Source organism: Peromyscus californicus, unplaced genomic scaffold, assembly GCF_007827085.1.
Source record: "Peromyscus californicus insignis strain IS unplaced genomic scaffold, ASM782708v3 Scaffold_14__1_contigs__length_90479793_seg_2, whole genome shotgun sequence".
In the NCBI taxonomy this organism is placed as follows: Eukaryota; Metazoa; Chordata; class Mammalia; order Rodentia; family Cricetidae; genus Peromyscus; species Peromyscus californicus.
Genome location: NW_026294436.1, coordinates 73,735,048 through 73,759,914, shown reverse-complemented (window position 1 = coordinate 73,759,914; position 24,867 = coordinate 73,735,048). Strand labels below are relative to the sequence as shown.

General features: G+C 45.3%; 1 protein-coding gene and 1 long non-coding RNA gene across 2 annotated transcripts in view; one reads left to right on the top strand and one right to left on the bottom strand.

Annotated features, from left to right (window-relative positions):
• Ush2a (usherin) overlaps positions 1–24,867 on the bottom strand; it is a 706,426-nt gene that overhangs the window by 25,505 nt on the left and 656,054 nt on the right. The window contains exons 64-66 of the mRNA XM_052737975.1: positions 4,532–4,738; positions 1,969–2,207; positions 481–689 (exon numbers count right to left, since the gene is read on the bottom strand). Of these exons, the coding sequence (XP_052593935.1) occupies positions 481–689; positions 1,969–2,207; positions 4,532–4,738 (655 nt within the window). The remainder of the gene's footprint in view (positions 1–480; positions 690–1,968; positions 2,208–4,531; positions 4,739–24,867) is intronic.
• On the top strand, positions 442–13,260 carry LOC128110138 (uncharacterized). Its single transcript, XR_008218071.1, has 3 exons — positions 442–556; positions 7,615–7,733; positions 8,710–13,260. It is a non-coding gene; the product is annotated as an uncharacterized LOC128110138 (long non-coding RNA).

The following is a 24,867-nucleotide window of genomic DNA, read 5'->3' as shown; positions in this document are numbered from 1 at the left end:
ACTGCTTTGGGGAAGTGCATGGAGGAAGGAAGGGAGGGGAAGGGTCCTTGAGAAGTGGCTTAGACAGGTATGGTGGCACACACCTGTAAGCCCAGGATTTGGGAGACGGAGCCAGGAAATTTAAGCTTGAGGCCAGCTTAATCTACATAGTAAGTTCCAAGCCAGCCTGGACTACCCACTTGCCCTGGACCTTTATACTCTTAATTGCCATGGGGTTTTTCTACATGATGTCTCACTGGCAGCCCATGCAACCGAACACAGGCCTCACAGTCCCACTGGCTTCCCCGTTCTCATACAGTCTCTCCTATGCCAGGTATCACCCATGAGTACTCACTTTCCTTCTTGGTGCTGAAGCTGGTCCACCCAGAAGCTGTGCTGCCCGCCTCGCTGTGGACCACCACCCATGAGTACTCACTTTCCTTCTTGGTGCTGAAGCTGTGCTGCCCGCCTCGCTGTGGACCATCACCCATGAGTACTCACTTTCCTTCTTGGTGCTGAAGCTGGTCCACCCAGAAGCCGTGCTGCCTGCCTCGTTGTGGACTACCACTTGCACCCTGTAGGTAGTGTAAGGCTGCAGCCCCACCAGGCTGGCTCTGTGCCCAGGGCCCCGATACTTGGTCTCTGTGTGGCTGGGATGGCAGGGTGGGGCCGAATCAGGAGGACAAGGCCGGTGCAGCTGTAGTTCATAGCTGGAACAGGCAGTGGGGAAAGAGGACAGGCAGTGGATCTGTTTATCCTTCACTTTTCTTTTCTTTTTTCTCGATTTAGTTTGATTTTTCAAAACAGAGTTTTGCTGTGTAACTTTGGAGCCTGTCCTGGAACTTGTTCTATAGACCAGGCTGGCCTCGAACTCTGTCACTTTTCAAAGTTGCTTATATTTTGGGGAGAATACATTTTGCAAACTCTTTAAAAATTCCATTTCAGGAAACCGCTTTCAGAGACCCTGCATTGATACTGCAGGGAATCAAAAGTGAAGTTACGTAGAAGATTAGTGGAGTTGCCTCATGTACAGGTGTGGATAGCTACCCAGAAGGCAGTCTGAGTGTGGGTGTGTGGTATATATGCACATGCAGGTGTGGACACATCTGTGTGCAGACCAGAGGATTTAGCTTTATTTTTTATGTGTATGGGTGTTACGTCTGCATGTATACCTGTACACCATATGCATGTAGTGCCTGCAGAGGCCAGAAGAGGGCGTAAAAACCATGGAAACGAGTTACAAATGATTGTGAGCTGTCATGTGGGTGTTGGGAATTGAACCCAGGTCTTCAGAGAGTAGCCAGTGCTCTTAACTGCTGAGCCATCTCCTCCAGCCCCTTCTCTACCTTAATTTTTTGAGACAGGTTCTCTCCTTGGCCTGGAGTTGCCAAGGAGATTAGGTTGACTGTCCAGGGAGCCCCAGGGCTCTATTTACCTCTGCCACCTTAGCACTGGAGTATCTAAGTGTGTGGGTTTCTATGTGGGTTCTGGGGATCAAACACAGGGTCTCATACGTGCATGGCAAGCATTCTACCAATTGAGTCATTTCTCCAGCTCATGAGTAGTCATTTCCTTTGATGAAGAATAAAGGAAATCCCCTTTCCCTCAGATTACTCTGAATGAAGATTGTTCTTTGAGATACTGGCCCTCCTGACATTTTAACTTAGGTCAGGGCAATTCCCAGCTAACTACAGAAGTCTCTCTTGCTCCAGCTGAGGTCAGTAGAGCCCATGGTTCCAGAGAACTCCCAGGGGAGGGTCTCCTTTTAGTGAGTGCAAACACAATGCATTGTCTCTCTTGCTTCAAGACGCTTTCATTGCTCACTTTGCTCCCAGCTGGTTTTACAGCTCAAACACTTTTCAAGTAACACAACTGCTCAAATGGATATTTTGTTCTGCATGCATCTATTTTGTAAGCATTTGGGGACTGCTTGCTGGTCACATGCCTCTGTACCATGTCTCTTTTGGCTCACTCATCTGTTCCACTGACCTGTGAATGACACCATTAGGGAGCCGAGGGGGTGTCCACTGGAAGGAGGCCATCCTTGAGCTCAGTGTCTGGACCTGAGGTGGAGACAGCCCTGAGGGTGGGGCAGGGTGGGTCCTCAGCTCGGCTGTTGGCCCTCTGCTGCAGCAGTTGAAACAGGTGCAGGCCTCAACCCCGATGGCATAGGTGGTGAAGGGTCTCAGGTCATGAAGGGTCTGCTGAGTGGCCATGCCTTCAGACAGCTGCAGGAGAGAGGAGCGAATGAGACAGTGTCACAGGTCAGAGATGGTGTGCCTCCTTCTCTGAAAGGAACTCCACACCAGGTACTCTGGGAGAAGCCATGAGGCACTCAGCAGAGTGGTAACTCTTAGAATGGCCAATCCCCTTGGAGAGGTGTTTACAATATAAGAGTCTGGTAAAAGTTAGATGCAACAGGAAAGAGGCAACAAGTTAGAATCTCTCTTCCCTAACCTTAGGAAGGTACTAGAAAATGGAACCAGATACACAAAATATGGGCTGAATTCAATGACTTTCAGAAAGATTCCTTTGCAACACAATGAACCAAAAAAATCATAATCCATATTTGAATTAGGTTTTTAACCACTAAATTTCACATTCTGCTGCAATAACTTGCATGGAACTTATGCTTCTAAACTGCCCTGGAACCCATGTCAGGGGCGGGTGCAAACATGTTTGCTTACAGCATCCCTGCCTCGGGGAGGGCTGTTATTGCAAAGCCACTTGTCTCTGTAGGACTACAAACTCCTGATTTCTGTGGAGCAAACTTTGGACGCCATTTGGAAAAGACACGTTAGAAGTAGAAATTCTTTTCCACATAGACCTAAGTAACACAATTAAGGAGCTACCTGTTATTTTTTAAAATGCATACATTGCACTCCAAATAGAAATTATTTGGGTTTATTAATATTATCATTTTATAAGCATGGATAATCAAGGGCTGATTGTATTTACATCATCTATATTTATTGAATACGAAGCCCTGTAGAAAATATGCTAATATTCCTTTAGCATTCACTAGGAGCCTTGCCTGCATGTGAGTCTTCTTTGGGAATTGTGTTTCAACACTGGGTATGCTGGCCTCAGAGGATTTCTCCACACTTGCCCAAATCGTTCCCTAAATTGGTCTAAATAATTCATAATATAATACTGGGATCTGCACAATCTCTCTATAAGCTTATGTGAACAAAATCTCCACCTACTCATGAGCCACAAGGAGAGACCCAAGCCATGCCACAGAGGCAAGAGACAAGAAAGTAGAGACGAGGTGGCTCTCAGTCTGTCACCTGCACAGTGTAGGTGACAGCTTAGCAGTGGTTCCTAGCTGTAAGGAACATTACATATTCGTCTGTTCTGTCAAATGCTGACAATTTTCTTTTTCTTTTTTTGGTTTTTCGAGACAGGGTTTCTCTGTGTAGCTTTGCGCCTCTCCTGGAACTCACTTGGTAGCCCAGGCTGGCCTCGAACTCACAGAGATCCGCCTGGCTCTGCCTCCCGAGTGCTGGGATTAAAGGCGTGCGCCACCACCGCCCGGCAGCAATTTTCTATTTATGACAGGGAATTAAAATATTTGTATCTTCCTTATGTTGTAAAACCTTTATGTAAGTATTTTAATGTCCCCCACCCAGAAAAACTTTCTTTTACTACCCCTGCCCCATTCTGTGAATTTCAGGGACTTAAGGAGCATATCCTTTCTAGTTCCCTTTCATTTCCTTTAAAACTAGCATCTCAAAACACTCTAAGGTCAGACTCCAGCCAATGGGGAAAGACACAGCCACCACCGTATTAAAATAAACACCAAATAAACTCCCTGTCCGTGTCCCATTGTGCTTTCTAGCTGGGTTTGGGTCTTGGTGCCCCCTTTTTACAAAAGCAATCGCCTTGCCAAGCTACTTTGGCCTTATTGCTGTGTTCCAAATTACAACACTAATGCCGTTCTTTCTTTGTTTCTGGCATGGCTTCCCTCTCAACAGGCATGGTTACAACCCGCTATAATAAGATCCCTCCATGCTCTTGTCTATCCCCTGACTTTCCTCAAATGTGTTAACCACAGCTGTGGAGACAGCTGTGCCCAGTGGTTCTGCCTCTTCTGAGCAGGTGAAACTTTCTTGAATTCACCTTCACCAACGGAGACTGGATTTTCCTTTTGTTAGAGATCTGTGTGTGTCAAGACTGGGGTTTCTGGAACATTCTTTGCTTCATCTTTTCTTTTTCATATTAACATTTACTCCACTAACCTCATCATGTAACATGCCACGATTCTTCAAGTAGCTGGCCTCTATTTTTCTAAATTAAATTAATTTGCATATGTGTAAAGACTTCGGTTTCTCACGTCTCTGGAATCTTCAGTACCACCCCTAGCACTTGTCCCAGTTCAGATGTTTTCTGTTTCCTAAAAGCTCAGTCTCTCAGAAGGACCTTCTGTTGACCATAGGGCAATGAGAGTATACGGACAAGAGAGGATGCAGGAGGGTAGAGCCAGAGCACAGAGGCGGTGGCTTTTAGGGAGAGCCCCGCTGAGTGTCAGCTCTTTGCACTGTGTGCTCACCACAACATGGGTCCTGCTGGAGTTGGAGAACAGCCGGTAGAGGCTGATGTTCCCATTGGGTCTCTCGGGTGTGCTGATGTTGACCACCGCTTGGGTGGAGGAGACAGTGTGAAATGTGGGCGCTTTGAGACCTTCTGGTGGGGCTGGTCCAGTTCTACACCAAGTCCAGTTACTTGGGGCTTTTCCTGCAGAATTCACTGCCCATACCTTCAAAAAAAAAATCAACAAGACCAATCAAAACCAAGGTACCCTCACACTGGAAAAGAATATCAGGCGTGGGCTTAGAAGTGCACACCTTTAATCCCAGCACCTGGGAATCAGAGGCAGGTAGATCTCTGTGAGTTCAAGGCCAGTCTGGTCTACAGAGCGAGTTCCAGACCAACCAGGGCTAGAGTGTCTCAATAAAAAGTAAAAATAGATAAATAAATCAGCTACCAAACCAGCCAAAGACAATAGAATAAGATGAATTTTCATCTTTCAAGTTTGGAATTGTGAAGGATCACAGGACAAGAAGGGAGGGAGCGCAGGTAGACTGCAGCTGGCTGAAATGCTCCCCTCTGCCCCTGTGGGGCAGCGGAGTGGTTTCTTCATCAGGTCCTTCAGACTGGATGGATCCCCAGACTCCATAAAACTCAGCAATTCTTAAACACTGTCTCCATTAAATCTGCATGAAAATCAAATTTCCTTTCATCAAGGAGGGGATAAACATATGGGGAGATGTATAATCTTATTTATCAAGAACCATTTGTATAATTAAACACGAATATCCTAAAAGGTCGCCTTGGGTCGCCATTTGCATGAGTAAGTAATTTGTAGAATGTCAGGTACAATAGACCAGGTGGATGGATGTGCGAGCATATAGGGTTAAATTAGGCCCAATAACAGCCAAGCACACAGTGATCAATCAGAATGATAGATGGCAATGGCAACGCAAGAAGACTGTCTCCTCCACGTGGTCTTCCTCACTCAGCTCTCAGGTGCAACTGCAACTTTGGGGAAATTTTTTTCTCACTGGTTATCTTTTACTGTTCATTAAAAAATAAATTTCCAGGGCCTTTAAAGACAAGTGTGGAAGCTTGCTTGAGTTTGTATGGACTCTCTCCAGGTGTGCAGTATCGCGAGGCAGGGCTGAATGTTTAAAAACAAGCTATGTTGGAAAAGAGCTGGGACACTCTGAAGTGAGAGTTCCGTCCTGTTTGTTCTTACATCAGTACACCTTCTGGAGAAGAAACACCTAGGCAGACTTTTAACAGCGAGGCCAAATCCTATCCGTGTTTGTGTTTCTTTGGGGGCAGATGCCTTTGTGAGAGCAAACTTCTGAGGTTGAGCTGCTGTCAAATGTAAATCTCCAGCCCCTTGCCAATAGGGTTGCCAGCAGCTCCCTTTTCAAAAGAGAAAGCCAACCTGCTTCCCGGTGGAACCAGCTCTTTAAAGAGTGTGCTGTCTCTCCTGATTTGCATATAGTCACTCACATTTTTTACAAACTGTTTTTTTTTCTCAAAGCACTTTACAATATTTTATGTTGTGTATATGTGTGTACCACGTATGGTTTTGTAGGTGAGGGCTAAAATTGTACTCTTTCTGATAAGTCAAGCTTTGGGTTCTGTAGGTTGTGGTTATGTGTAAATAAGATACCAAGGGTCTGAAGGTTGAGATTAGGTCAGGTTCCTTAATGTGCAAGGGTGGAAGACATGTTGAGTGAATTGTCTCAGCTGAGCAGGTTCCCTGTGATGGACTGGGGAGTGAGGAACAGGAGACTGTCTCCATGATATCGGGCTGTCTGCAAGCTAGTGTCCACATCGGAGTACCACCCAAGCTGCACTTGTGCCCTCTGGAGAGGCCAAGGTCAGTCTTACAGGGGGTAAAATACTAGGTTATTGATGAAGAGATCAGATGTCGAGTCCCAAGAGGGAGGGTGCCTGGCTCAGGGACCTGGAGACAAGCCACTTTAACTGAAAACTTCCAGGGATGGAATGGAGGGGACTTTCACAGTGACAAGATTTGAAAAGACAATATTCTAGGAAAGATGTAAAATAGAGTACAAAGGTCAGTATCAGATTCCCTGCCAGGAACCGGCTCTTGGCAATTTACAGGCATGCTGATATTAATCAGGGTCACAAGAAGGAAGTCTGTGGAAGGTGGTTTGATATCAGAGAAATCCAGCAAATAAGTACTGAGTGCCTCTTCAGACAGCTGCCACGAAGGTGGGGAGCTGTAGAGAGATGCACTAAAGGGAGGTCCTTAAAGGAAGTACAGGGGACAGTCCATCCCAGGGCTGAGAACATTTGCTTCTCTTTATTTAGTATTAAATTTTAAAGTGAAAACACAAGTGAGCTTCATTATGGCATTTGCATACCTATATGTTATTACTTTTTGTTTTGATCTGTGCCTTTCCACCCACTGCCCTTCGTGCCCTCCTTTCCTCTTGCTGGGCTCCTGACTCCCTCCATCTCACACTACTCCATCACTCCCTTGTTCTCCCTCCCATAGTTCTCTAGGATCTCTTTGTCCCCGATTAAGGTCCTTATTCTACTTCCCTGTTTCTACAAGTACACACATGTAAACACACGTACACACATGTATACTCATACATACACACACACACACCCAAAGTCTAGATTCCACATATGAGGACAACATGCACTATTTGCCTTTCTGAGCCCAACTCATTTTGCTTAACACAATGATGTTCCACTATGTCCATTTTCCTGCAGACATCTCAGTTTCTTTCCTCTTTACAGCTGAATAACATTCCAGTGTATATGGACCCCATTTTCTTTGTCCATTTATCTATTGATGGAAATCCAGGCTAATTCCATACACGGGCTACTGTGAGCAGTACAGCAGGAATCCTGGCTGTGAAAGTAACTCTGTGGATATTTATTGGCTCAGAGTCCTTTGAGTATGTGACCAGAAGTGGCTCATCATGTTCCATGTCAATGCAGCATGGGATTGTGAGGCTACTCCTGGAGTTAGAGTTGGTCTTCATGTCTTCCTGCATTTGATCAGGTGCAGTCTTATTCATAAAATGCGATATAATCTAATAATTTTATTATTTTTAATTGTGCATGTCTATTTGTCAGTGTGTAGATATGTGCACATGACTGCAGCTTCCTGAGGAGGCCAGAAGAGGGCACCACCTGCCCTGGAGCTGGAGTCAGAGCCATGAGCTTCCCGTGTGGATGCTGGGAGCCAAACTCAGGTTGTCTTTCCAGTGCTCAGTCCATTGTATTTGAAAACAAGTGGGCCTCAGTGTATAGGCTTTAGTGTATTTGGGAATATTATCTTCTAAAATATAGATGATATAAAATCCTTGTCCTAGCAGGGAATGTACGTAGGACCTAGTATTCTCTCTTGTCTTTGACAAGAGACCTTCATCCACTTTGCTCTTTTTCCCCTAGACTTCCTTTTTAGTATTCAATCAATTTGAGATCAAAATAGCATTCATATAAATCAACATGCTTATGCAAAGCAGGATCAGCCTATTTACATGAGCTACAGTGAAAATGAAAATGGTTACAGTGAGGAGAAAGCTGACAGATGCTGAAGCATGGTGGGTCTCACAGGCAGGAATAGTACCTATGTGTGTCATACCAAAGACCGGAAGAAGAAGAAGACAGAGACTCTGTGATGGTGGCTTTTCTCAGTCTCTGTGCTCTGCCCCCCTTCCCCCTTCCATGCCCACTCCCTGTAAAGAAAAAAAAGTCTATATCAAAAATTCATTATCATTTTTATCTGTGCCCAGCTAAACAAGGCATGGACTGAAGTATGTTCTGGGTTCATAATTAAAATATTAACCCAGATTATGTCTATGGTTTCTTTTCAGAAACCATTACCAAATTTGGTAACATTTGACAGGGTGGCATTATGGCTTGGATTAAGTGTCCAGAAGTGACCATAAGTTCACCTGTTGAAGGCTTGGCTCCAACACACCCATCCTCACAGGTGGCAGCTTTGGGAAGTGACTGGATCAACTCACTTAGGGATTTGGAACTTAATGGGATATTGGAAAGTTTTGGAGGTGAGACCTAGCCAGAAGAAAGTGGTCACTGGGGCATGTCAGTGAGGGTCTATTTTGTCCTGGCCCCTGCCACTCCCTCTCTTAGTTGGGGCTGTCACGAGGTGAGCAGCTTGCTTGCACTGTGGCCTCCTCACCACGATGCTGTGTTTTCCCACAGGCCCAGAAACAATGGAACTCAGTGGCCATGGCCTGCGACCTCTGAAACAGCCAAAGGAAATATCCCCTCCTTAAGTTACCTCAAGCATTTGTTGCAGTGGCAGGAAGCTCGTTAACATGGACAAGGGAAGATGGAGAAAATATGGACAGGATATGTCGAATAGTGTATTAGTGTGATTTTTGCTTTTCATCCTAGGAGACGAATTTAGGACCTCGTGTATGCTAGGTAGGCATTCCACTACAGAACTGCATTCTCCAGCTCCCTGGCCTTTGAGTTTTAACAGATCAATATAAAAACCAGAAAGCAAGTACCTTCTGAACAGACATGGAGTTACCTACTATAAATTCTATGACCAAGAGAGGGGAAAGAGGCTGTACACCCAGGGCATCTCCTAAACATACTTGCCCAATAAACAAATTAAGGATGGTTAAAAAGGCTCCTTACTTACATTTGATCACACTTTACATGTGTGCATGTAGTTAACACAACACCATGCATTACAGTTTAGAACTTCCCAGTAGGGAACTGTTAAAAAGGTAAGCAAGTCAGGATGAATCACGTTAGTTTTTTTTTGTTGTTGTTGTTTTGTTTTGATTTTTATGTTTCTGTTGTAACAATGGAAAGTGTTACAGTACAATATGAAACTACAAATACTTTTAATAATTATAAAATAACTGAAATGTTTAACCATGGATTCTGTACTTGGCAGCGATCAGTACATTAAGAATGTCAGCTCGATTTATTACTGAGATATATACACATTGCTGTTTTCAGTGCAATATGTATTTAATCTAACTACTGATGGGTATCCTCTTTTTGTTTGTTGTCCATTAAAAATATAAAGCTGTTCTTTAATTTACTCATTTCCCTCAAAGACTAATTACTGTATCTTTCCTTAAATAATTTTAATTACATGAAGTGTGAACACCTGCCACTAAGCTGCCACACCTGGACAGCTGTAGCAACAGTAAGTACTCTTTGGAAACAGAGATTGTCTTTGAGCGGAGTGTGTCAGGAGGGGCTCCTGGACTGGGGTCTTCCGAATCATTTTGGGTCCTTGCACCAGCATTCCTGTGAGATGACCCCAGAACATGGGTTCTCAGCATGCTTCTAGCTGATTCTTGCATCCAATATTCTTTGCAAAATACTATAGAACCAGGAACAGAAATCTAGGCACATCATGTTTCAACTTCTCTTCATAGAGTGTCTGTTGTGGAATAACCTATTTGTACACTGTGAAGAAGTGTCACTCTGATTGGTACTAAAAAGCTGAGCAGCCAATAGCTAGGCAGGATTTCCAGGCACAGAGGACACTGGGAAAAGAAGGGCAGAGCCGCAAAGAGACACAGAGGAAGCAGGAAAGCAGGGTGGACAGTATATAGATGAGATAAACAAGCCTTGGGGTGGCACAGAGATGAATAGAAATGGGTTCACTTAAGTTATAAGAGCTAGCTAAAAACAAGCCTAAGCTAGCAGCTGAGCTTTCATAATGAATAAGAAGTCTCAGTGTCATTATTGGGAGGCAATGGTCCCGACATAAAAGTCTGACTACAAATGTCTGTTTAGAGTGTGTTTTGTCATCAGCACTACCTACAATCTTTGAAACAAACACAAATATGTGTGCGTGTGTGTACAAGTCCAAGGTAACATCAGGTGTCTTTGCCGATTACTCTCCACCTTATTTCTTGAGACAGGGTCCCTCACTTGGACCTTGACCGGCCAGTGAGCCCCAGGAATCCTAGTGGTTTCAACAGCACTAGGATCATTAGTATGTGCTACTACTTTTGCTTATTTTTTACTAGAATCTAGGTTCGAACTCATGACCTCATGCTTGCATGGGATGCACTTAACTTTGGTGACATTCTCTCACACATTTCATTGTGTAGTGTCTGATTAAAAATGTTCCTTGTGGGATGTTTGATTAAGAAGCATTTCGATGATTCTGAGGACAAGTTCATTTCATGTAGCAGTAAGAAAGAGACCTCATTGTTTATAAAAACCAGAGAATGAAAATACAGTGTTAACAATTCACATCAGAAATTTAAAAAAAATACAACATAGAGCAGGCATGCCAGTCATTAATCAGTGGAGTAAATAGGCTGCATGTTAACAGGCAAACAATTAAATTATTTGTTTCCCAGGGGCATGGAATGTGATTGTTATCACACTCCCACGAGGGAGACAAATAGATATTAAAAGGGTCTTTCCAATACCTGTATTGGCTTGGGCCAACAGCTAATTCAATAGATTCGATCACAGTCCGCACTTCCTACATGGCTCCTGATTTATGGCTCTGGCACTCCTTAGTCATCAGTCAGTGCAGTTTGCTCCCCGGCATTCATAAATTATGCCTCATAAATAAAAAGATACAATCAAGGAAATCCTATCGGTCCCTCTACAGTCTTGGAGTGTGTTCCCTTGGCACTCACGCTAATGCCTTTTTAAGGGGTAGCTTGCCATGGGTTTTGAATATGTTTGAATAGTAACATACCAGAATGGGCTTTGCCAGGACTAGGTAGAGAGTTTCGTGGCTCAAGAGAGAAAGCCATGAGTCTGTGATTGCGTGGCTATGGGACTGTTTTGTTTTGTGAAGAGCCTGCAGGCTCCAGCCGGGCAGGACTACTTGTTGGAGGGCTTTGTGAAGCTGCCTGCTTCGTTATCTGCTTGTCTGACTCTTTCACCATCAAATGGGCTTTGCCCAGCGCCTCTGTTTGCCGGATACCTTGCTGGTCTAGGGGAATCTCTCCCGTACAGAGTCCCTGCATTCCTGTCTCCTTTCACCCAAAACACTCTGGATCAGGCAAGAAGAAACATGATTTTAATTGAATTCTGGTACCCAGGGGAAGAACGGGATAGGAGTACATTGTCTCGTTTTTCTACTGGCACTTTTGGAATTCAGAGATACGAAGTTACTAAAGAACTTAGGAGACATTTCCCGTGTTAGAAACGGCCGTCTACTCTCTCTACCCGCTGAGGCCACTGCTGCACTGGCTGGGCTGCTCCGTAGATGCAACTTGGACTCTGTTCCAAACTAGGAGGTGGGAGAACCGACTTAAATAGAGTGGGAGACACTGAATTAACCTTAATTCACGCTTTGTAAGAATGAAGGTTTGGAGTTTACTGCTTGCTAAGTTTTGTGCTGTCTGTTCCACTTTGGAGGAAACAGGAACTTGATATCATTTAGTTTTCAGAGGGAATGCACAGGAGGAGGAAACCGGCTCCCTTCATCCTTTATCTTGCTTGTTACATGTGCTATTAGGTGTGTGTGTCTGACCCATGGACTGCCCTGGGCCCCAAGAGTCAAACTGACCCAACACAAAATTGTAAACATACTGAAAGCATTGTGAGATTTTTGTTGTTGTTATTGTTGTTGTAGCTAGATTACGTGGCTCTCCAGCACGAACTTTGTAGATGAGAGAATCAGGTTGTGATGTCAAGAGGTTCGTCATCCTCCTTGTAGTTAATCATTTCATCAAGGTATTTAATCATTCCAACAATGCCATGCAGTGGGCATTAATACTGTCATTCCACAAGGGAACTGAAGTGTATAGAAGGATATGCAATTTGCTAAGTGTAGGGCATGCTCTCCAGTAGAAGTGTGTGATACGAGCCCAAACCCAGGACTCCTTCCTACTTGATGCTATGATAGTTAATTTCACCTGTCAGTTTTACAGGATCCAGAATGACCAGGGAAAGCAGCCTGAGTGAGGGGCTGTGCAGATTAGGCTGGCCTCTGAGCATGCCTGTGAGAGATTACCTTTGTAGTGTTGAGGTGGCATTGGCTCACCACTGGGCTTTGGACTGAATCAAAAGAGGGGAAAGGCCGCAGGCCTCCATCTCTACTTTTTGAGTGCAGATTTCATCACGTTGAACACAATGACAAATACAGCCTGTCTGGTGCAGCCCTGAAAGTATGCACTGTCTCCACAGAGAGTGGCTAGGGTGAGCCAAGACTGTACACTTCACTGGGTGTTATAGTTTGAACCCTGTTGCTTTGATAAAACACCCTGACCAATGCAGACTGTGGAGAAAAGAACTCATTTGGCTTACCTTTGAGGTCATAGTCTGTCATCAAGGGTCATTAGGCAAAGGACGCAAGCTGGAGCTTGAAGCGGAAAGCCTAGAGGAATGCTGACTGCTGGACCACTCTGACTCTCTCACGGGACCATGCTTAGCTAATCACATACCTGCTAAGGGATGGTGCCGCCCATAGAGGGCTGGACCCTCCTACGTCCGTTATCAATCAGGACAATCCCTAATGGACGTGCTGACAGGTTAACCTGATAATAGCAGTATTTGAGTAACCAAGTCTCCTTTTTCAGGTGATTATAGGTTGTATCAAGTGGTCAGTTAATGCTAACTAGGACACTGGGTAAGATAATTATCCATGAATTTAACAGATACTGATTAAGCCACGTCTGTGTGTCAGACACTGGTTTCCAATCTGGCATACCACAGTAATCAAGGATGGAGCAAACATCCAAGTGAGGAGAGGTAATCCACAAGAACAGACACAGACAAGTAATAATTCAAGCTAGGGAGGAAATGATGGTATAGAGCATATATGTGCATGATATATATATATATATATTCATGCAGTATATAGGAAAAATGTCAGTCTGTCCAGAAGGATTGTCCAGAAGGATCTGTAGGAGTGATGTTCAAACTGGATCTTTAGGAGTGATATTCAAGCTATACATTCAAGTCAGCAGAGGGCACCAAATAAAGATCAGTGGGAACAGGTCACAGAGGAAAAGCCATGTGTGCAGAACCTGAGCTTAGTGCTGAGTAAGGGCCAGAGCCAAGAAGATGAAGTCAGGTATCAGCGAGACACTCCTCGTGGAGCAGAGTGGAGTCTGCATTCACAGGTGCTCAGAACAGTTCCCGACTCACTCCAGTTGTTCTCTTTACAGGGCTCTGGATATTGAATGCTTCCTGTGCATTTAATATTATATTTTAGTTTTTGTGTGTAGGTGTTAATGTATTAAAATGCCTTTAACCTCAACCCACTCAAAATCCTTATTGATACCAGTTTTTTAACACCATTTTATGGAAGTCCCAGTTTGCTTTTCTGTTAGGACAAATCACTGACTAAAACCAACGTGGAAGGGAAGGGTCTGTGCTGGTTTGAATGAGAATGGCCCCCATAGGTTCAAATATTTGTATATTTGTTTCCTAGTTCGTGGAACTGTTTGGACTAGCAGGTGTGGCCTTGTTGGAGGAGATGCACCTCTGGGATTGGGTTTTGAGGTTTCAAAAGTCCGTGCCATTTTCAGGGTGTTCCCCGCCTTGTGCTTATGGATCAGAAGGAAGCTCTCTGTTTTTGCTCCTGTGCCATGCCTGCCTGCCTGCTGCCATAATCTCTGTTGTGCTAGTCATGGATTCTAACCCTCTGGAACCGTGATCCCCAAATTAAATGTTTTCTTTCACAAGTTGCCTTGGTCATGGTGTTTTGTCACAGCAACAGAAAAGTAACTAAGACAGGATGTATTTGGCTTACACTTCCATAAAATATTCCATCATGGAGTGAGGACAAGGCAGGAACCTGGAAGCAGGAACTAAAGCAGAGACCATGGAGGAATGCTGCTTACTGGCTTGCTCTCCATAGCTTGCTCATCCATCTTATACAGGACCACATGCCCAGGGATGGCACTCCCACTGTGAGCTAGGCCCTCCCACATCTCTCATGAATCAAGAAAATGCCCCGTAGACTTTCCTATGGGCCGGTCTGATGGAGACATTTTCTCAGTAAGATTCCCTTTTGTAGATGACAGTCGCTTGCTTGTGTCAAATGACAAAAATGAACCAGCATACTAGATAACAAACAACAAAAGTATAGCAAACCAAGCCACTTGCTAAAGATATAGAACCGGTAAGTTTTACACCGCGTTGGAGCCCATCTGTGCTTCTCCCAGGCATGAAGGAGCCGTGCTTCAGCAGAAGAATATGTGAAAGTGGGGCCAGAAAGTTACAGAGGGTCGGGATCTGAGCTCTTCCTCTCCCCTCTTCAACTGGGTAATTGGCTGAGTCACTTTGGTTCCTGATAATGCAGAAGAGGTAACAGTGCCCACCTTACAGGACTACTCCAAGGTCCTAGGTACCTTTAGTTGTCAGCTTGACACAGCCTAGAGTCATTTGAAAGGAGAGCCTGATTGAGGAATTGACTGGACCACATTAGTCTGTGGACACGTCTGTGGGACCATCTAAAATTTTAATCATGTGGGAGGGCCCAACCCATTGCGAGCTACACCATTCTCTGGGCAAGTGATTCCAGGAAAGCTAGCCAACACGAGCCTGTGTGAGCAACCTTCAGCTGTGCCCGTGGTTTCTTGCTTCATGTTCCTCTTGAGTTCCCGCCTTGGCTTCCCTCAATGACAGAATGTGACCTATAAGCCAAAACAATCACTTCCCCACTAAATTGCTTTGTCATGGGATTTGTGAGAGCAACAGAGAGGAGATGAGACAAATGAGTTAATGCATGACAAGTTCTTTGCATATTTCTCCCTCAGCACACAGCAAACATCAAGACACTAGCAGTGACCATCATGAAAAGACAGGCGAGGATGCGGCAAGGCTGCAGGGCAACCCACGACTCACTTCTGGATTCCAACTAGTTGTTATGCAACAATAAAAATTTGAAAACCCTTATAGCATTCTAAGTTTAATCCATAGCTCTTTCTGTATTTTCCTTTACTTCAGAACTTTGAGGGTTGAGAATACATAAAAGCCTGGCTTTCAAAAATATATTTTCTTCTTGAGCTGGGCAGATGGCTCTGTGGATAAGAGTGTTTTCTGTGCAAGTACAAGGACCTGAGTTCAAACCTCCAGGACTTACATAAAAAACTGGGCACAGCTGCCTATGCCCATAACCTCAGCACTAAGGGGAAGAGATCAGGGGATCTTGACAGCTTGCTAGCCATGTGACATCTACAGTCAGCTTTCAGTTCAGGCTAGCCCTCTGACATCTACAGACAGCTTTTGGTTCAGGCTAGCCCTCTGAAATCTATAGTCAGCTTTTGGTTCAGGCTAGCCCTCTGACATCTACAGTCAGCTTTTGGTTCAGGCTAGCCCTCTGACATCTGCAGTCAGCTTTCGGTTCAGTGAGAGACCTAACTCAGACAGTAAGTAGGAGAACAACATGGGAAGACAAGTGATATACTGCTCAGGTCTCTGTATACAGACATACACTTGCACAACCCGCAATCCCACTCATGTGTGTGCACAGCATGTATGCACACCACACACACACACACACACATACACACACACACACACACACACACACACACACACAAAATATTGTTATATTGAAATTTGTTCATTAGATGGCATTTTCTAATTTGCCTTATTCTCAATTAAAATCTCCCAAAAAAGTGACCAAGTATAAGCAAAAGGAACATTGGAACAAGTCAATGGGTCCATCAGAGACAGAATCTTATTTCTGGTTCCTATTACAGATCCATCTGCAGGTGTCAAGGAAAGAACTGGGCAGTTTCCTGGGTGTTTGTGGCCATCTTTACCATCAGGTACTCAACAGACAGATAAGTCAATGAAGGAGAAGGCCCACCCCTCTTCAGAGGCTGCAGTTGAGGGTGTCAGATTTAACAAAACCATGCTTGTTTCCACCTGTGGATTCGATGACTTCATTTAACTAGGGCATTTATTTAGAATTTGGTGGAACTACACTGGCTTGATACAATCCACTGCAGTCTTCAGATTTTCACAATGGCTTTTCAGTCATCAGAGAGCAGCAGACAAAAGCCTGCTGGGTGCTCCTCTTCTCCAGGAAGGATCCTACCAAGGAAGGCAATGCCACATGTGGGCAAGCAATGGGGTATGCTCTCCATCCCTTGTTCTCTTCCTCATCTCTCCATCTCCCCCCTCTCCCCTCCTTCTCTCCCTTCCCTCTCTCCCATGAGATATAAGGAACAGGGTAGCAGTGCCTCCTCACTTCTCAGTGGAATGGGTTTTGGTCATGCAGCTCTTTTATATGGAGCTATGCTCTGTGTGCAGAGGGCTGTCTGTCTGGAGCGGAACAAGTGTGGCCATAAGAACTTGAGGTGAACAGATGGCTCTGAAGAAGCAGAGGTCTCTTCTGCTGGTGCACAGGGGTGTGAGGTAACCTCAGATCTCTTAAATATCTATGTTTAGACTTAACGTTTATAGATACATTACACAAGGGCTTCTTGGTCCATAGCCAGTTTCCTTCTAGTGCCCTCAGGAAGTGTACTCAGGACCTTGTGAAAGTTAAGGAAGTTCTGTCACTGAGGCACATCCTCAGTCCTTACTAACCAAACTTTAAGCTGTGGTGGAGGCCATGGTTTTTAGCCTCTTCCTCAATCTTGGTAACTGGGTATGTGGTATGAACATGGTAGGTAAACTTCAGGTGACTTGAAGAGCCTGATTAATGCTGATTGTGAACTTGAAGGGAGTTAGGACCAACAAAGAAACAGATTTCTGATAATCCCTTCAAGGGACTATCTACATTGTTAACTGAGGTGTGAAGATCTGCTCTAAATGTAGATGGGGTTCCCCGAGCTGGCTGCCCTAGACTAGACCGAATAAAAAGGATAAAGTGAGCTGAGTATCAGCACTCATCACCTTCTGCTGAACTGAGTACCAGCACTCACTACCTTTTGCTGAACTGAGTACCAGCACTCACTCTCTTCTGCTGGGCTGAGTACCAGCACTCATTACCTTCTACTGAGCTGAATACCAGCACTCATTACCTTCTACTGAGCTGAATACCAGCACTCATTACCTTCTACTGAGCTGAATACCAGCACTATCTTCTGCTGAACTGAGTACCAGCATCCACTATCTTCTGCTGGGCTGAGTACCAGCACTCACTATCTTCTGCTGGGCTGAGTACCAGCACTCATCACCTTCTGCTTCTTGTCTGTGGATGAAAGGCCACTAGTCCACCCCTGCTCCTGATGCCATGACCTCCCCGCCATGATGGGCTTTATTCCTTGGAACTATGAGCCGATTAACTCCTTTCCTTAAGTTGCTTTGGTTTGATATTGTATTGCATCAAGGAGGCAAATGACTCACCCAGAAGTCTTTGTTCTCCTGGCCATACCACAGAAGCAGGACTGTCAGTGAGGAGCCACGAGGGCAGGGACAGCTGCCCATGTCCACCCCACTGAAGAAGTCCCTAGGGTGTTTTACGTGTTATTTCCAGCAAACACCCAACTACAGAAGGTTCAGTCAGTTTCACCTCGAGTGAAACGTAAGTCCATCTCTACCCGTGTTCAGGTGCGTGTGTAACTATGTTCAGGTATGTATGTAGCTGCGTTCAGATGAGTGTGTAACTGTGTTCAGGTGTGTGTGTAACTGTGTTCAGGTGTGTGTGTAACTGTGTTCAGGTGAGTGTGTAACTGTGTTCAGGTGTGTGTGTAGCTGTGTTCAGGTGTGTGTGTAGCTGTGTTCAGGTGTGTGTGTAACTGTGTTCAGGTGCGTGTGTAGCTGTGTTCAGGTGTGTGTGTAACTGTGTTCAGGTGTGTGTGTAGCTGTGTTCAGGTGTGTGTGTAACTGTGTTCAGGTGTGTGTGTAGATGTGTTCAGGTGTGTGTGTAGCTGTGTTCAGGTGAGTGTGTAACTGTGTTCAGGTGTGTGTGTAGATGTGTTCAGGTGTGTGTGTAACTGTTTCAAAGGCAATGTGAAAGCCTGACAGTGACAGTAGTTTAAGAACAGAGTCCTGAGGGATGCCAAAGGCTCCCCTGGGAACGAAGTGATGAAAGCCAAATTGGATGTGACCCACAGCCCTGAGTCCCCTATCCCTGGGGATGTCTTGGGGGCCCAAGTTCCATCCATGCACTCAGGGTCTGTGTATCAGAACCACAGACAGGCTGAGTTAGACGATATCGATAAATCATTTAAGACCTTGAGCTGTGGGAGATGAGGTGGGCGAGCTCAGTTCTTGTGGGAGAAACTAAACAAACAGAAGCCTCCATGCTGATCAGAAATACGTTAGTGAGATTAATACCTAATTAAACGCGAGTCCAAAGCCAAACAGAAAACATGCTTGATAAGTTGCTGCTAAATGTGGTGTAGAAAATGCTTAGGAAAGGGGTCTGGTGTGGGGATGGCATCAGAAGGCAAGGAGCCGGCACAGAGAAGTACAGTCAGACTCTTGGCGGTGGGGGGTGGGGTCCTCAGCCTTGTGTGAGTGACCACTTGATTGTTTCTCTGACGAGAGAAGTTGAGGACAAGGATGATGAACTGGAAGGAGCCCCCCACGCCCCCCTTCAGGGCCACTTGTGTGCTTGATTAGAGATTGGTACAGTCTACTACTGATTAAAGATTCACTGATACAGATCAGAGTTCTCTTCATCTGGCTCTACAGAAAGGCTGAGGGTGGAGCATGGGCCCAAGACCCAGGCATCCTACTAATACATAATGCTATTCTCATAACACACTTGATTATCAAACAACAGAAAGGAAGCAAAATTAAATGTCACCCAAGGTTTGCAGAGTGTGTGTGTGTGTGTGTGTGTGTGTGTGTGTGTGTGTGTGTGTGTGTGTGTGTGTGTGTGTGTGGACATGTGGACAGGTATAGAGCTGTTTTTTTTCAACCACCTTCTACCTTCTTTTTGAGCCTTTGTGGTCTGGGGCTCCCCCAGTGAGCTGGGCTGACTGACCAGTGAGTCCCAAGGATGCACCTGTCTCTGCCTCTGCTTCCTCAGTCCTTTGGTTACAAGTGTTCATGGCTATTCCTAGGTTTTCTTTTTAACATGAGTTCTGGGATTTGAACACAGGGCTTTGTGCTTACACTTACAGCTGAGCCATCTCCCCAGCCCAAATTTTGTGACTCTAACCCTGCTTTATTTTGGAGAACAGAGGTTGTAAGAGGTTGAAGAAACAGGGATCCGCATCCTTCACAGGTGTCTTTGGTGTGGGGCTGGACTGTGCAATTCTTGCCTCAGACTGAAAGCATTTCCCACACATGCCATGCAGCCTTGATGGAGAAAGTGGACCATGGCTGAGTCATGCTCACATAGAGAGTTTAACTTTCTCAGTTCTTAGGAAGACATGTGATATAACCAGCTAAGTTTAGAATCCTGTTGTGACAGGCTTAAGACTGAAGGGCAGTCTTCTTGCTTATTAAGGATGGTGGGTGATAATAATAATAACCATTATTATATTGGTTGAGTTATATTCCTATGCGTGGAATGTTGAGCACCTTCACTTTTATGCTGATTTAGCCCCAAAGCAAGCCTATGTGTTGTACTGAGTGAAGCTACGTAGGGACAAGGTAAGATTAGGGCGGGAAGGAGAGAGGGACCAAGGGAGGGACTGAGGGACTGAGGGACTGAGGGACGGAGGGACGGAGGGACTGAGGGACGGAGGGACGGAGGGATGGAGGGACGGAGCAGAGAAAGAACAACAGCTCTTAGTCCTGCCTTGGCTTGCCAACGCCTGGTGTCTAGTCCTTCCCTTGCTGTTGAGAAATTCCTTTAGTCTCCTCCCCAGACAAGCAGAGCAATTCCCTTGGATGCAGTCCAGTTCAACCTGCTCCTCTGTTGTTGGTTGTAACACAGGCTTGATATCATATTGATGATATGGGTTTCCTCCAAGACACTAAGGACTCATAACTTGCAAGTGAAGTAGATTTATTACTTATATATACTTATATATTATGATGTTTTTATAATCTTGAAAATGAATTTATAAGTAAATAGGTTAGGTCATGTTAAGAGACATCACTGCTGATAGGTCCATATGCTCACTTTGGGGAGGAGTAGTGTGTAGGAAGGAAGGGTGAATGAAGTATGTAGGAAGTATCTTTGAAGGAAGAAGTAGGAAGTAGGAAGGAGTAGCTATGAGTGAAGGAAGCCCTGAGTGAGTGAAATCTTGAGTGAACATATATTATTGACATGTCGTGGCTGTGTCAAGGACTCAAGGCCTCGGACTCACAGGAATTGGCAAAGTCTTTCCTCATAGTGGCCAGGCTCAGGCCAGGCCTCGCTCTCTTCAAGTGTGAGTGTTGCGCTGATTGATCAGTGTGTACAAAACTGCAACTGCAGCTTCCTCCTCCTCCTCCTGGATGTTTACAGCCTGAGAAGCTCACACACCCTTCCCGACCCTAGCCTCCTGTCTGTGTGTCTGTCTGCCTGTCCTTTCCTCTGGGTGCCAGGACCCAAGCCAAGTGAGACAAATTATACCTGACCGTTCCTTTTCTTCCTGAAGATGGTCCCACAGTCTCATTTGTATCAGCACAATTTAAAGCTAAACACTGTTGTCAAATGAAAGTGCTTTGGGTTGGGGTTTATCTTGTCAAGTTTCACAAGCTGTAGATTACATAGGTCTATCAAGAGAAGGTAAAATTAACACAGGGTGTGGTGGCGCATGCCTTTAATCCCAGCGCTCTGCAGACAGAGGCAGGCAGATCTTGGTGAGTTCAAGTCCAGCCAGGGCTACAATAGCAGAGCCCTGTCTCAAAATAAATAAATAAATGAATAAATATAAATAAAAGGTAAAACTTGATGTGAATTTCTTCGTACCCTTGTAGCTTTCCCTTTCTAGAACTTGGGGCTGGAGAGAAGAACCACTTATAATGGGATGCTGTGTGCTAAATGAGGCCCTGAAAACCCACATGTTGAGTCTTGGTCTCAGTGTATTGGTATTTGGAGTTAGGTCTTAGTGATGAGTTCCTGCTGGATGGGGCCCTCACAGATGGGATTGGTGCCCTTCTGAGAGGAGACTGGACTCTCCCTCTGTGTACCCTTCCTCCTGCCCTCTTCCTCTCCCTTTTCACCTGCATTGTGAGATATGACAAGAAGATGGTGTTTTACAAAGCTGAGTGGTCCCTCATCAGACATGGAAGCTATGGGCACCTGGGCCTTGGATTTCCAAATCTCCAGAACTATGAGCGATAAATATTTCCAGTATAAGCAGCATTGTCTGAGACATTCTGGTATAACAAGTGCAGACTAAGACTACCAGGGAAGGCATGAAGAAGCTAAATTGCTCAAATATCCAGAAGGCTAGATACCACTGTCTCTCGCCTTCCTCCTCTAGCTCATCGCCGGCACTTTGGTAGCTTTGGTGGGGACCCACAGAATCAGACTGAGGTTTTAATCCATCTGCCTTTGGTGGGGACTGTAAGGATCCTCTCTGTGTTTCCTTCACAACCTTCCCTTCATCCTCTTTTTGGGGAACGATGTTAGTTGATTAGAAAGTAGCAGCTTCCAGCATGCCCTGGCTCCCTCAAGCCTTAGCCCCAAGACCAGACCTTCACATCAGTGAGTCAGCAAATCTCCTGCAAGGCCAAGCTGTAACTAACTTCTCAGTCACCCAGTCACTAGGCACCAGAAGCCCTCGGAGCTTCTGAGTGTGTGTAGGTGCTTACTGCAAAAATCTGTCAATGTGGGGAAGTTTCAGGAGAGCTAATTAAGTCCCTGTCAGCACGAGTCAGTGAAAGGGAGCCCTGGCAGGCCCCAGCAACTCCATGGTGAGTCATTGCCTTAAGCGAGAGTAGGAATCTGAATGCAGAATTACCTGGAGCTGCTCATTAGCCAGACATCTCTCCCTGAGGTAAAAGCTAAAGTGCAGGGCTGGGGGCAGAGCTCAGTGGTGGAAGCCTTGCTCGGCTTGCATGTGCACAGCCCTGGGTTCCACCCTCAACTCTGCAAAACCCTGAGAGAGCTCAGGAGGGAGGCTCACCAAGTTCTTCCTGAGGCCTGTGGGAAGACCACTGTCCTAACGTGCTTGTTCATTCATCAAGAAGTTTCTGACAGAAGTTTGAGGTGTAAAGAGTATAGCTAAACACAGTCCAGTTGGGAAGGGTTCAAAGTAGAAAGTGGTATTGTAGGAGAAAATGCCAATTGAGTGTGTAGATATCCCATGGCTCTGTATAACAGCCATGTGATATCTGTTTAAAGAACAGTCTTTTCCTAAAAGGATTTCATTCAGCACAGAGGCATGAAAACACAGGTATGGGGTTAAGACTCAGATTCTAACAGACACTCACATGGACCATTGGATGCACTAGGACTCTGCATGAATTGTTCCACAAAACCACCTACCCATCCTTGTGAAAGACAAACAGGTGTTTCCTAACGCCCTCCATTCAGATTTTTTTTTTGATTTTTCAAGACAGGGTTTTTCTGTGTAGCTTTGCGCCTTGCGCCTTTCCTGGGACTCACTTGGTAGCCCAGGCTGGCCTCGAACTCACAGAGATCCACCTGCCTCTGCCTCCCGAGTGCTGGGATTAAAGGCGTGCGCCACCACCGCCCGGCTCCATTCAGATTTTATATCATATGTGCTTTTCTTTTTTTACAATTTATCTTTCAGTGTTTGGTCCTTCAGAATCTCAGACCCCCAGGTGCTGTGTTGAAATGGAAATGACTCAACTTTCCTCAACACGAAAAGTCTTATTTTCCACTTAACCTCCTTATTTTCTCTTAGCCTCCAAAGAGTGAGAGAAACACACCAAAACAAGGCTACAATGATGGAAATAAAAAAGGGGTTACAAGGAAAACACACTGTTTGATGGAGACAGGAACTTCCCCAGGAAATGCTGACCTAATTTCTACCTCCATAGGTAAAGTGTAGGGCTCTTCTTTAAGAAGAGTAGGATGAATACCCATTGTGGTGCTTGACTTGAATGCCAACATTTGAAGAGGAAGATGGCTGTCCATGAGTTCAAGGCCAGCAGGGTCCACATTTGAGTTCCAGGCCACACAGGGCTACAGTGAGACCCTGTCTCAAAAACAAACTAGAGTAAGTCACATGTGATAACTCACGCTTGCAATGTCAACAACTTAGAAGAAGTGAGTATCAGAGAAGACTGACTCAAAGCCAACAGGAGTAGCAACAGCACCCTATGAGGTCTTTGACTCACTTCAGCCTCTGATGTGGGTTCCTTGGCCATCCTTCACTCCTGATGAGAAAACTAACTAGAGACACAACACAGGCCTCAAATGTAAATGCCTTAAAATGGAGCCAAGACTTCTACAGATAAGTGGTCCTGCTTTACCCCAGTGACACAGCCCAGGCCAAGGGAGCTGTAATCAGTAGTTTATAGTCATATCTCAGTGTTTACTGCTATCCAAAGAGCCCATGCCAGTTCCATCTACTCAAGACCCCAATTGAGAACCGGGGGATCTTTGACAACTGCACACTTTCTCACGAAGCTAATGAGAAAAGAACAAAGGGAGGGTGTGGTGGTATTTTACTTGTACTGAAATGTGATTTTAATTGTATGTTAATAAATAAAGTTGCCTGGGGGTCAGAGCTATTAGAGCCATAGCAAGTGCGTGGTGGCGGTGGCGCACGCCTTTAAGGACCTGGAGGGCGGTACATACAGGCAGTGACGAGGCAGTCACGTGTTTGGGTTTACAGCCAATGAGAAGGCAGAACAGCTAGACTATATAAAGACATACACACAGGAAGTAGGTCCCTTTCAGAGAGCTCTCTTGGCTGAAGAGGATCGCTGAATCAGGAAGGGTGAGGCTCTTAGCTCTGACCTCTTGGCTTTCTTCTCTGAATCGGCTCTGTGTTTCTTATTTAATAAGACGGTTGGTTATATCTACATTTGGCGCCCAACGTTAACCAATATAAGTCTCTGTGTTTACTTGGTCGGGTTTGAGTGGCTGTGGGACTGGCAGGTGAGAGAGATTTGTCCTGACTGTGGGCCAGGCAGGAAAACTCTAGCTACAGGAGGGCCATGCAGGACCCAGCCCTTTCTAACAGTGTTCTGATTCTGAGAGCGGCAAGGAGGTAATTGTTCTTTACTGACACAAGCCACAATCCTATTCTCAACCTTCCAGTTTGCTGTGCCTCCAGATTATTTTGAGGGGCTTCAGAGGAGACTCAGCAGTTAAGAGTGATTGCTGCATTTGCAACAGACCTGAGCTTGGTTCCTAGTACACACAAGCGCCTGTAACTTTAGCTCAAGCAGATCAAGTGCCCTCTATTAGCCTCCATAGGTAGCACACACACACACACACACACACACACACACACACACACACACACACACATTTAAAAATAAGAAGGTAACAGAGTTTGCTATTTTTGTTTTGTTTTGATTTTTTTAGGACAAGGTTTCTCTGTGTAGCCCTGGCTGTCGTGGAACTTGCTCTGTAGACCAGGCTGGCCTAGAACTCACAGAGATCCACCTGCCTCCACCTGCTGGGATTAAAGGCGTGTA